This window comes from Arachis ipaensis, chromosome B8 (assembly GCF_059453495.1).
Source record: "Arachis ipaensis isolate K30076 ecotype BB chromosome B8, ASM5945349v1, whole genome shotgun sequence".
Lineage (NCBI taxonomy): Eukaryota > Viridiplantae > Streptophyta > Magnoliopsida > Fabales > Fabaceae > Arachis > Arachis ipaensis.
Genome location: NC_142443.1, coordinates 129,194,190 through 129,207,230, shown reverse-complemented (window position 1 = coordinate 129,207,230; position 13,041 = coordinate 129,194,190). Strand labels below are relative to the sequence as shown.

Here is a 13,041-nt window from a genome sequence, read left to right as displayed (position 1 = left end):
AACATTATATATATTGGCACAATTAACGGTAAGAACCATGATTCATGGTTGGTGAGTTTCCGTCGTTGGCTGGATAAGATTAAATTGACGTAACTTAATTGGTGTTTTTCACTTTCTGTGTTACTTTAGGTGCACACTATAGTATAGATTAAGTTTGTGTAGATTTACAGATTTTTTAGTTAAGGCCTCTGGGACTTTCAGGTGGTATTTGCTGTGAAGCAGGACATGACAGGCGACCAGGCTTTATCTTGTTAATGATCTGTAATTAATGGGCTAAGAATTTTACTGTTTGCACAAGTGTAAACGGTAATTAGTTATAGGCTTAGACGCAGCCGTAGGCTCTGTTTGGTTAATGTATGATTAATGTATAGGATGAGAAATAGACAGAGACATATATGACCGTGAATCTGACAAGGGACAATAATGTTCATGAGGTTTTGACAAACCCTCAGCAAAATGCCTTAGTTTTTGTCCACACAGCAGTGACGTGTACAAATATCTACTCAATGGAAAAAATGTATTAGATTTAATGAGGCTACCTTGTTGAGAATAAATTTTAACCCACTTTGGACTTCAATGGCGTCAATTTCTTCAACATTTTAGGTGATATGCGCTGCATAATCTTATCCGATTAGTCACAATTTAATATGCGATGCCCAAGAGGTATAATTACATCCATCAAGCTTGTTAGTGGTAAGAGGTATACTAACATAACTATTTAAAGTAGGGTTTTTTAGTCTTGCAAATACCAATAGTAGCACCAGTCATGGAGATAGAAAGATAGAAGAGCGACAATAGATAGAGATCAGAAACAATAGGCTACGGATATTGGGTAAGAACAAAAGCGCAAAGTTTACAGAAAGCAAAATGCAAAATGGCCAAATAAGAAAAATATGACCACTAGTATTGAGTGTTGACAGTGTTGAGTGTTCTTTAAGTCTTGAACAATGTGAATCCAATAGTATGATCTGCAAGCGAATTGGAAGACAGTAGGCAACGACAGCGGGACCAGAACAACATGAATGGCAACTGTACAAGTATTTATGGGCTGCAAAAGTGATAACACAACAGAGGACATTCCATCTGCTGAGAGGACACACAATTTTTGAGGAAACAAGAAAACAAAATTCTTTGGAGGACTGAGGATTCTGTTGTTCGAAGTGAGTTTTCTCCTTGAAGATCTAAATATCATGTTGAATTAGACGAGTAACTCGTGTTTATTTATCATGGGTTATTTTTATACAAGCAATGAAGCAAACCACTAAATTCCACCTAACAACCTAACCAATATACCATGTCCAAAAAAAAAAAAAAAACTAACCAATATACTATCACACCTAACTCAACAAAACTACAAAAGAATAAACTCTTTCTATGAGCCACAAAGTTCTATAAATTCAGGTCCATGTGAAAAGTGAAAACTATGCCATTTAAATGTATCATCTTGTACAACTATCTGTTAAAATTAAAATAAAAGTCTTCAACAACAATTACAATGTACAATATTAGTAATTAATAAAATACACACTTCCTGTCACCCGCCTCGGTTTCTAGACTGACTCTGAAGCAATAGCATATGTGATAAGAAAGGCTTGTAATACAACATAAGAAAACTTGTAAGAACCTAGAAGGCCAAGCCATGGCAAGTGAAGGATCCAGGAAAACTAATTTGACAGACTATTTTACCACGCCCGTTAATCTCTTGGGCGGGCCAGCCAGAGTGAACTAAGGGCACGCAGCCGGGAAAAGTAGTCATGTATTGCAAGGAGTGCACGAGCTGATTGGCGAGTTGTTAGAATACGATGCATTTGCTGTAGAGTTTGCTGGCGCAGATTGTCAGCCTTATAACCACCACAGAAATGTAGCCAATAGTAAGATACTTTAACAGAAGATATATTAACATGACTGGTATTAAGATAACATGATATGAAATCCAGTTTACGAGAACACTTTCATGGTTCTTTTTTCTAGGGGTGAGGGGTAATACATGGAATCTAAATGAGAGAAGCAAGGTATGCAAATGATTTTTTGCAACAATGCTATGAAGCTAAAAAGACATCAATAGATCTCAAACCAACACAGAGATTTGAATTCCAATGTAAATGAATCTCTACAGTTCTGTTAATTCACTATCTTATCATCGTCCACCTAAAAAGCATTCATGGGAGGGAAGCATTTCCATATGATTTTGGGCAAGATAGTCATCAATTATAAATAATACTGGAAACAGTTGGAGTAGAAGTGATTCCTCAATTATTCAGCAAGATGTTTATAGGTTTATTTACATAAAAGGGTGGGGAAATTTACCTGTCGAATAAACCCCTCAAGTGTCCCTAGCTTACCCATGGCCATTGCCATTTGACCCATGTAATTTGCCACATTCCCTGAGGAACCAGATGAATTTTGTGAGCCGGTGGACAATGTCTCAGCAAGGGATTGTTGCAATGCTTCCATGCCTTGAGATAATGCATCTTCTGCTTGCTGAGAGGACTCCTGCAAGTTTGTAATACCCAATAGCTGCTGCTCTGTGAGAGGTTCCAATTGACTTACCAGGAGCTGCAACCAAATTCATGGCATTTGTCAAGGGTAAGAAAATGGAAACAAAAATTAAGTTGTCACATTTATGAGAGATATGTATATAGCTCAAGACAAACACATAAATCATGTGGTGTAAACGGAGAATGAAGCATCTCTGATTATAAGGATACTACGGTTCGACCTCAGCAACACACAATAATTTAGAGAGTCAGGACAACTTAGAGATGATGCGAGTATATTCTCTTCAATGTTTATAAAAATATCTTCCAATTAAGAGAGTGGGAGTTCAATTGATTTTGACCCACTAGAGTACTAGCAGCGCTTATTATTTTTACTGTGCTCCATCTGAGTGTGTATCACAAAAAGATGAGCCATAGAATGTGATTTCCACTGCTATGGCCTTTAGGAAATTGGAGGCACCGATTTCTTTTTTCTTTGTACGGTGGTATCTATAAATCATACCGTCCAATTTACATTGTTTAACTTTTTTTAGAAAAATTACACAAATCGGAGTGTCCAATTTGCGTTTTTTGAAAATAAAAAAATTTACATTAGAACCAGACCCTCCGATTTTTATTTTCAAAAATAAAATTTAAAGTACAAATAGGACCCTCCGATTTGTAGCTTATTTTCCTTCTTCAAACAAATCGGTCCGTCCGATTTGATTAATATCAATTAAAAAAAAATAACGTCATATCAAAGAAAAACACCCAAACTTCCAATAACAACGTATTACACACATATTTAATCAATATAAAAAAATTACCCTACTGACAGAAGGCAGAATTTACCCAATTTTGAAAAATCAAGCAAAATGAGTGTCATCAAAAGGCAATATAAAAATGTTCAAATTGTAGCTATATCTGCAAAGCAATCATGTTGAGGAACAGGCGAGCAGCAGAAAAAGATTATCACAGAATTGGTTATAAACTTGAGAAAATTGGTTACAAAAGATTATTGTTCATTTCTTGTCAGCCATCACCAAATACTGAGTAACTGTAGGAGCAGTGTTAACTAGTGAAATGCTAGCTTTCATATTATAGTCACAATAGGTAATCTGCACCTTGTCTTCACTTGGTTTTCAAATCTGGTATCTTATCTTCTTCTATTTGCCCCAATTCAGTTCCTTATACTTCAAATCCTTTTCAATTTGATCCCTTACCTTTTATTTTTGTCAATTCGGTCGGTTATGTTTTAAACCAATTTTAATTTGGTTACACCATTGAATAACTCACCAAAAATGCATAAGTGGCACATATGTAGATCAGAAGTCACCATCTTTTGTCGGTTATTTAATAGCATAACTAAATTGGAAATAATTTGAAACAAAGACAAAAATTGACAACTGCCATAGATAAATGATGACATTGAAAAAATATCAAACATAAATGATATCAAACAAATCAAGTAAATAAGGAAAAACAAAACCAAAAAAGAATTGTATCCAGCCCATATTATAATTAAGCCAAATTATTCCATAGTTGAAAGATGAATGATGTACGGGAAAATGATTTCCAAGTGTGTCTCAGTTTGAAAGTGCATGGGTGGTAAATTGTGCTGAACAAAACTGAATTCAGTTTTAATTAATTGAACCACATTTATCTGTCAAGTGCCAACAACATAACTGCTCAGGCGCATCCCTTATATTTTTCTTTAAACCATAAATGTCAAAAGAAAAGGGTAAGCATAAGATCACCTTGAGGAGTTCAGATGACCGAAAACCACCAAGCCACAAAAAGCACCTCTCAGCAGGTGTTTTCCACATCCCAGACAGCAAGTGGAAAACATCAGCCTTAGCTGCAATGCCTTTCAGCCTAAAAATTTCATCATAATGTGCCATTACACCATCAACAATCATTCGAAGTTCAGTATCGCCTGCATGCGAATTTACAGCTGCTCTAAGCTCATTAACTTGTCGATTCTGCTCTTCCAGCCACCTAGCATATTCAGCATCGAACTGCATTGCTCCTGTAAAGAAAATTGAACAATGATTATGGATAACCTGTTGTAACACTGGAGGAATTAAATATCCACTGAAATAATTTAATACAGTTGACAAAATAAGAAAAATTACACAACTATTACAATAAGAAGCCTTGTCCCACCAGGTGGACTTGGTCACATTCATCAAACATTACAGCATTGTTGTCAAATTCACGAGTTAACTCGTACGAGTCTACGAGTTTAGGTAGTGGAATCAAGTTAACTTGGACACAAACTGGTTTTTGGGTAGACTCGGCTAGACTCACATAAACTCGGTCAAACTCGCGAGTTTGAGCTCGAGTTAGCGAGTTTGATTTGGGTGCCTGTTTTGGCCAAAATACGGTGTCGTTTTGGCCCAAATAAAAGAAAAAAAACCCTAATGGCTCGTCACTCACTCCTTTCCCTCGCCAGTCTCGGCCGTCCTCTCACTCTCACTCTCACTCTCACTCTCATTGTTGTGACTTGTGACCTCTGTCCGTCTGCCGTCCGCCTTTCACCGCCGATCTCTTGCGCTTCCAAACTGCCGCTGTCACTCTCTACTCTTTGATGAATCTGCTCTGCTTCTCCTTACTCTCGCTCTCTGTTCTGTTCGGGTTCTCTTCAAGTGGAGCATCTTTTGTCCGCCGTGCTGTCGTCGTTCATTGCGCGTTGCCACCGTTTGTCGTGTCCTTTGCCTCCGCGCGCCGCCATCGTTCGTTCGCGCACAGCCACCGCCTGTCTCTCTGCACAACTGCGCCTAGTTTCTCTGCTCCATTCAGGTATGTTTCAAAAAAGAAAAATCATAATTTCATAGTATCTCTGATGTTTCTAAAGCTTGAGAACTTAATTACTTCGATTTTTTACTTGTTCTGTCTTCTGTGATAGTTGTTACTTGTTACTAAATGTCTAAATTTTGCAATAGTTGTTAATTCATGGTTAAACTTAATTCTGTGATAGGCTGATAGTTCATAGTTGTTCTGTGATAGTTGTTACTGCATTTTTTATGTTAGTTGTTACTGAATGTCTGAATTCTGAATTTGTGACCATTGTTATTTCATTTTTAGGGACAAAATGTCTGAGAATGTTGGATCAGGGGTGAGGGAGGTGAGTGTGAGTTCATTGGGGAAACAACTCAATTTAATTGAAGAACAGAAACATGTGAATGATAATGATCTTGTTGGACATATCGAACCTAAACCTCAAAGAAATGATGTTTCTGATGAAGATGGTGAAGATGACGATATCAATGCCATGGAAGATGAAGATATTGGAAGATTTCAGTTTTAGATTGAGTTTATTAGAACATTTAATTGTTGCTTTAGTTTTTTTTTTTCGGTTGTTATATGAAGATTTCCTTGTGTGTGTTTTTTGTTGAACTAGATGCATTATCATGAAGGATTTGAATGTATGTTCTAAACTACTTGTTGTCATTATTGTACTGATGTACTATTTTAATTTATTACGTATTTTGAGGTTAAAAAATTGTTAACTTTGAATGCCTATATTTGAGTAAGTATATATATGTGTGTGTGTGTGTGTGTTTTTAAAAAATCCATAACAGGTATACTTAGACTCGCGAGTTTGACAACCTTGCATTACAGTATACTACTACTATCATAGTCCATGTCTGTAGCAACCCTTTAAAGTTAAAATCTTTTCTTAATGGTTTCAGCTGTAGGTTTTTTTTTTCTTGTCTATGTTTACCTCTCTTATTGGGCTGCTCCACATATCATTCACACTCTTTACCAGGGGTTTTTATCTGCCTTTGCCCATGGAAAACCAGACAACCAATGGTAAAATTGTACTAATTTTTCCAAAATAAATGGTTCTTCAATTTTCTCTCATGCAATCATTCCTAATCTTATTTGTCTAGTGTGTCCAATAATTCAGTACAACATCTTTATGTCCAGAAGAACGAGCTTATTTTCTTAGTGGGCTTGTCATGGCCTCACATTCTATTCCATACAATATCATAAATATTATAGATGTAAAATATGGTTTTTGCTTGAGTGGTACTTTTATATTTCAAATAATACCCAAAGCATTTGTCATTTCAGGACTATGATATAAAGTACTTCCATATCCAAACTTTCAGAATGAGTATATTTTAAAAACAAGATACCATTGCCACTCATTGAATGCGCTTGATCACCCGAGCTTGATATGAAGATTCCCTACAGGAAGAAGCAGAGATTAAGCTTTAGAATTGAAGATGACTGCAAGGAAATGTAACAGCAAAACTGAAGACAGAAAGAGTAGATAGTTAAGGCAATCAAATTGCAAGCGTTAACTGAATTTCACCTGTTGCCTGGCTCGCTGAAGCTCTTGCTCTAGCTGGGTCAGCTTCAAACGACTACTTTCCAGCTGTTGCACATAGGCCTATGTATAAAAGCATCAAGTGCACTAAGAATATGAGCTTACAGCATCATGCCATGCATTAATATGACCAAGAGGTAAATATTAACATATTTATTATTTCTTACAACTATCATTAGAAAAGGCCATGTTGAAATATTACAAGGGAATAATTGGATTCCATTGCATAGCATGGATTTTGGATTTTGTTTACTTATTTATTTTGGATTTTGGCTATTATTTCATTGCTTTTGCTTTTGGATCATGTATGGATTACATGATTCCAACCTTAATGTATGGGAGATTTCCTTTAATGTTTGCAGTCTCCTGGTAGTTGTTTGTTGATTCCAGTATTATTTAGCATTTATATTGATCCCAACTGCTCTGGTCCCTATCTGTATCTGATTTTGCTTTCAGCTGTCCCAGTGTAACTCTGGTTTGTGCCAGGCCATGGTGGGTTTCCAAGCATCCCACTCTAGCTGAGTTTGTTCTCAACAGTAACAGGCCCAATTTGTTTTCACCAGTCCCAGGCACATAAGTGTTTCAACAAGTTCAACTTATATTTTCTTATTACCAAGAAAGATTTACATGCAACTGCCTAAGCTTTGAAAGTTTCTACTTAAGGGGGAACATCAGAATATATGAGAACATCCCATATTATATACTAGATTATCATAGAGCATCTCAGATCATATCTTATAGTGCTAAAAGAATATGTTGGATAGTCTCCTATGATTGGTTCCTATATTTTCTAATATTATTTGTTCCTCCATTGAATGATGATTAGTATAATACTATTATCATAATTTATAGGGATTGGTGTTTGTCTTTGGTATCAAATCATAACATATCACACCAATATAATGTGCTATATTTGTATTCCTTACTCTTTATTTTCCTTTTCATATCAAAATCCTATAATATGAACAGTCATAGTAAAGGCAGTCTTGCTGCAACTTTGAGCATTTTCATGTTCCTTCTTGTATCTAAAACTGTCTTATTCTATTTTTCAATACAAAAACGTTATATATAACCACATAGATGACAATATACGACAGACATTATTAACTAGACTAGATGTTCTCCATATATCAATATTATGAAGCCACACAAGAAATGCACACTTTTAAGAATAGTATTCACAAAAATAAATAAGTAAATATGATTCATACTTTTTTTCTCAGCCGGCTTTTTCTGGCAGCCTCACGATTTTGAGCAAGCCTGCGAAGACTCTGCAGTAATACATTTATGAAAAAAGAAAATGCTATGAAACAATTGCCCTCTGGAATTAGAATATTAGAAATTATTGAAACAATAAATTTTTGAAAGTATGTTCAACCTTCTGATCGGTTTTATCCTTTGATCTGTCACTTGAGTCAGAAGCCACAGGAACCAGGGCACCTCTATCAGACTGCAAATATACCATGTATCAAAATATTAGATTGGTTAAGGCTACTAATCGTATTTTATGAGCCTGCCTAGAAAGGCTTATTCCCATGCATTGTGTTTAGATACTATTTTTATTTTCAATTAATCATATAGTCTGATAGTCATATCCCAGTACTCACTTCCCAATGCAGAACTAGAACTTGTCATGTCATGAATGGAATGATAAGGGAAACAATAGCAAGAATGGTAAAGAAAGATCACCCGCTGATTTTTGTCATCAGTGTCAACATCTGTAGAGATATCAGTCCTAGGACTGGCGTCAGCCATAGCTGGCTCTTCTTGATTATCTTTATTACCAATTAATATAGTAACAGGACTTGATGATTGAACCTTCTTTAGTTGTAACCTGTTCGGCTCTGGTTGGTTTGTCAGTAGGCCTTTTATCGGGAGAAGTTGACAGCTAAATTAAACAGCCAGAAAAATATAAGTTAATAACAAGAAATTAGCCTTATTAACGAAAGCTGGAAGTTCAGAAGAAACAGAATAAAAGGGCTATAAAAAGCTCACCTTATCCAAATTATCAATGTGAACAGAACCAGGAGAAATTGTTTGATTACTTACTTTAACTGAAATAAAAGCTGAATCTGAATTATATATCAGCAGAAAAACCACAAGAGAAGGACAGGTCAGAAAAGTCTATACTTGTTAACAATAATTTAGAAACAAGTTAATCAGATTTATATTTTGTAACTCATAAACATAGATATATCTAACTGATTTGGATATTATGTGCATTGTGTATTGTGTATTGTGTCTCTGTCAGTGCAAATATTCCCTTTACTTAGTAGCAAAATACTAGTTAGTTTTGAACTGACATACTGCAAAAACAGCAGCTATTGCATAAACTAGTGCCCCAATGAATGAGGCTGCTACCATGACCTGTAGGTCACAGGACAGCTGCGTGGTTATCAAGCTCTCGAGTTAACTATGAAGTTTCTACGAGTTGGGATTTCCAAGGAAAGGGGAAGGAAAAGTTTGCACCCTTCCCCTCTCTTTCCTTCCAAAACCCCAAATTACAAACAAACCTAAAGAATTGAGAAGTTTAGGTCCCAATTGAGTTTACTATTTTAAAACAAACTCTGGAGCTGAAGTTGAGCTTTACAATTTAAAATCTTAAATTGACCTAGAATGCTTCACAAGCCTAAACTCTCGAGTTCGATTACGAAAGCAACTATTGCATAGTTTCAGAAATTTAACTAGGTTGAATAAAAATGTATATGAAAGCATGGGTACAAAGCCAAGTGAACCAGCAGAACCAACACAAACCTTTCTCTTCACCGTTCTTCTCCAACTGCTCGCCACCGGCAACGACGACAATGACAACTGCAACAACGACGGCGGCAACCCACCAACAGAACTTGAAGCAGATCGCAGTTTATGTTCATGATGATGGAAAAATTCACGGCTTTTTACGCCCTGTCGATGCTGCCGTCTCCGATCGCCGGAGTTTTCATGGCTCCTCCGCTCACGGTTGCTTTTTGTTAGGTATCTTCCTCGCTGTTTTCCCAAATCTCTCTTTCTCTCTCACTGTGTTTAGGGGGAAATGAATCTGGCACTACAACTCGTGATACAGTCAAAATAGTCAAACAGATGAAACCTTGAGCTTCTGTATTGACTTAGGAAAGGAAAGGAGAGGAAAAGAAACACTGTTTTCCCACCTTTTTTTTATATATTTTTGTTCTCTGTGTTCTGTTTTATGGCTTTTTGGTCAACACTTACAAAATACAAACTACAATGCCCTAACTACTTGGATCTCACGCCTTTCTTTAGTAGCTAACTTTCGTCTATTAGGCCGCATTTGCTTGTCAGAATAGGATACCATGAACAAGATATAAAATATAGAAATATTAAATTTAGTATTTTTATATTTTATTTGATAATAAAATAAAATAAATTATAAAAATTTAATTTTTTTTATTTTTTTATTTAAAAAATTTAAAAAAAATATATAATAATAAAAAATATAATTATAAAAAATTAACAAATAAAATATTTAAATAAATTAAAGTCAATCTTAAATTACACAAATCACCTAAATAAAAAATATTACATAAATCTTCTTAATATAGAATTTTATGTAAATCGAATGAGTCTTAATCGATTTATATACGTTGGTAGTAATCGAATGACATTGAATTGATTTATTAGGATTTCATGCAAATCAAAGTGGGCTGATTCGATTTATGCATGCATGTTGTGAATCTTAGTAAATTGAATGAGTATAATTCGATTTATCCATGATTTCTGGCAGCTAGTAATTCGAATCTGTGTGCTTCGAATTAGGCAAGTTCGTTGTGCATAGTAAATCGAAACAGTCCAATTTGATTTACTATGTATTGAGTTATATGTATAAATAGAATTTCCCAAATTCGATTTAGAGTGAAAGCAACGTCTATAAATATGATCTAAACGTGAATTTCTTATGATAGTGAAACACAATGAATACTGAGGATAATTTTTTAGTATTGCTGCATTATAGAGGGTCGATTAAGAAGAAAACGTATTTCGAAATTAAGTTTACTGATAAGGATCCCTTAGTGTTTTTCCAAAACCTTCAACGAGCTTCACCAAGTTCCTGAATTCTATAATCTAAAAACTAGGGTTGCAAGATGTGAAACAGGTTGAGAAGTTATTCTATAGAATTCCGATTTCAATCTTGCGGGATGATGTGAGATACGATTCGTTCGTCATAAAAAGTGACGAAGATTTGCAAGTACTATTCCATTGTCGTCGGCAATTTCTCGAGGTCAGGACCCCTAAGATGTTGGCCAAGCTTGTAGATGTGGTCTCCAACTCAGGAGGTTCAAACTGGAATCCCCAACCCCCAACAACGGCAACATGTTCTAGTTCAAGGCCTGTTGGTGCCTCTTCATCTGTGTCTGTGATTGCACCTGAGGCAATGTTAGTTGCCTCCCTATCCTTCGCAACTGATTTAAACAGCAGTCGTGACGAAGAAATAGGTGATACTACGATTGTCGGATTTACTAATATGGCACTGGTTCCATTACATAATGGAGCATCGGATGGTGTGGACGACGTACTGTGGGATGATGATGACGATGATGATGTGGAGCCTGAGACAATTGTTGATGATAGTGGTGATGACATAGCAGGGAGTAATCCAGCTGAAGGTGGTGGAGCGTTTAGTTCAAGTACTCAGCAGTATCCCCCGCACTTTTCAACTTTAAACTTGGATGCCATGAGACAGCAGGGGGTACCTAGCGTACCTGTTAGATTGGGGCCAGAGATACATAGGATACTAGAGGATTAGCAGAGTTTCAAGTTTGGTCAGCATTTTCAGGATAAAGAGGAGGTCGTGTTAAGCATGAAGACCTATAGCATCCGACGTGGGGTTTAGTACAAAGTGGTGGAGTCCGATTATCGCAAGTACTATGGGAAGTATAAGGAATTTGGCAACGAGTGCACGTGGTTGATTCGGACCAGTCTCTGCCAGTGCAGAGGTATTTGGGAGGTAAAACGGTACAATAGACCTCATACTTGTCTAGCCATATCGATATTGAGTGATCACATGAGTCTTGATTATCATGTGATCTCGGCATTCATACTGCCTATGATTAGAGCTGATGCTGCCATGTGTATCAAAGTACTGCTGAATGCGACAGAGGCACATTTTGGTTTTAGACCGACTTACAGGAGGGTTTGGTTGGCTTAGCAGAAGACCGTGGCACAGATTTATGGAGATTGGGATGAGTCATACAATGAGTTGCCGTGATGGGTATTAGGTGTGCAGACGACAATGCCGGGTAGTGGGACGGGCCTGGGTTTGGAACAATATCAAACCGAATGACACGACTCGCCCTGTCAGTCCGATCCAATGGAGGTACCAAAACTGCAAGGTGTGTGGGAACCACCGATCACCACCTCTGCCATCCTTCGCCATCAAGAAATCAATATCGAGTGCGGCTCGTGGTCAAGGCTGTACTCCCCCAAACTGTAGAAAAATCCGATCTACCTGATGCCACTCTATGACAGCAAAATAGATCAATGCTGTCACAAACATCCACAACGCTGTATGCCAAGGCTCCAGTTTCTCTGGATGCACCACCTGAACTACATCATGAGAGCTATACGGCATCCAAGTGAACTGTGAATAGAAACAGTTATGAAACATCATCATTAAATGTACAGGTTGCCAAGCTAGCATCGACGTTAACTATTTTGATTTACGAAATACTCATATTCCCAACATGTAAGAGATCTCCTGAGCCTCCAATGTGCAACTCGAGGTCCTTTCTCGCTTGAGGTCGGGATGTGACCTGACCACCTACACCCAAAACACACGTTATCACTAGATGAAAATAACACCAAAAAATTGTGACAAACATAGCATATAAATATAACACTACCTCGAGGCCAAAGACCAACCAAAGGCGCCATATCCATCGGGCCTTAAACCAGGGAACCGCCAGAAGATCCATGGCTAAAGCAGCTGCAATGGACCAGCTAACTTTACAACGTTCCTGTTCGTCACGCGGCACATGCACCAGTATAAGCATGAGAGAGCAGCTGATCCCCAAATGTACCCACCCATGTTCTCAAGTTTGGCTACATATTGTAGCTACCAAATGTGAAGGAAAATACCGGACTTGTCGCCGAATAGCTGAGTCCCCAAAAGCATAATGATATACGCCCGAGCATACCTCCTAACAGTGGCATCGTCGGCGCCATGAGGAAGCTTACCGGATGTCTCTTGCATCCAACTGCATTTCACCGTGA

General features: G+C 37.1%; 1 protein-coding gene across 3 annotated transcripts; it reads right to left on the bottom strand.

The window, feature by feature from the left end:
* Window positions 1–1,406: 1,406 nt before the first annotated feature.
* On the bottom strand, window positions 1,407–10,062 carry LOC107613231 (transcription factor TGAL1). Of its 3 annotated transcripts, none has more exons than XM_016315129.2 (10): window positions 9,571–10,062; window positions 8,812–8,870; window positions 8,506–8,704; window positions 8,195–8,266; window positions 8,028–8,087; window positions 6,802–6,879; window positions 6,623–6,674; window positions 4,235–4,506; window positions 2,308–2,556; window positions 1,407–1,841 (listed from the first exon to the last, which is right to left on the bottom strand). In XM_016315129.2, exons 3-10 carry the CDS (start codon window positions 8,569–8,571, stop codon window positions 1,695–1,697), a joined length of 996 nt encoding a protein of 331 aa, XP_016170615.1. In that variant the 5' UTR covers window positions 8,572–8,704; window positions 8,812–8,870; window positions 9,571–10,062; the 3' UTR covers window positions 1,407–1,694. The 3 variants fall into 3 exon arrangements, with proteins under 3 accessions (XP_016170615.1, XP_016170616.1, XP_020965465.1); XM_016315130.3 differs by having other exon boundaries at window positions 8,812–8,888; window positions 9,571–10,045; XM_021109806.2 differs by having other exon boundaries at window positions 8,812–8,882; window positions 9,571–9,995.
* Between the last annotated feature and the right edge of the window lie 2,979 nt (window positions 10,063–13,041).

Excerpts from the sequence above, each read along its gene's own strand:
- LOC107613231 (XM_016315129.2), bottom strand. The coding sequence starts at position 8,571 with ATGGCTGACGCCAGTCCTAGGACTGATATCTCTACAGATGTTGACACT. Across the intron at positions 6,880-8,027 it reads AAAGCCGGCTGAGAAAAAAA|GCCTATGTGCAACAGCTGGA; the intron begins GTATGAATCATA and ends TTTTATACATAG. Across the intron at positions 4,507-6,622 it reads GCATTCAATGAGTGGCAATG|GAGCAATGCAGTTCGATGCT; the intron begins GTATCTTGTTTT and ends TTTTCTTTACAG.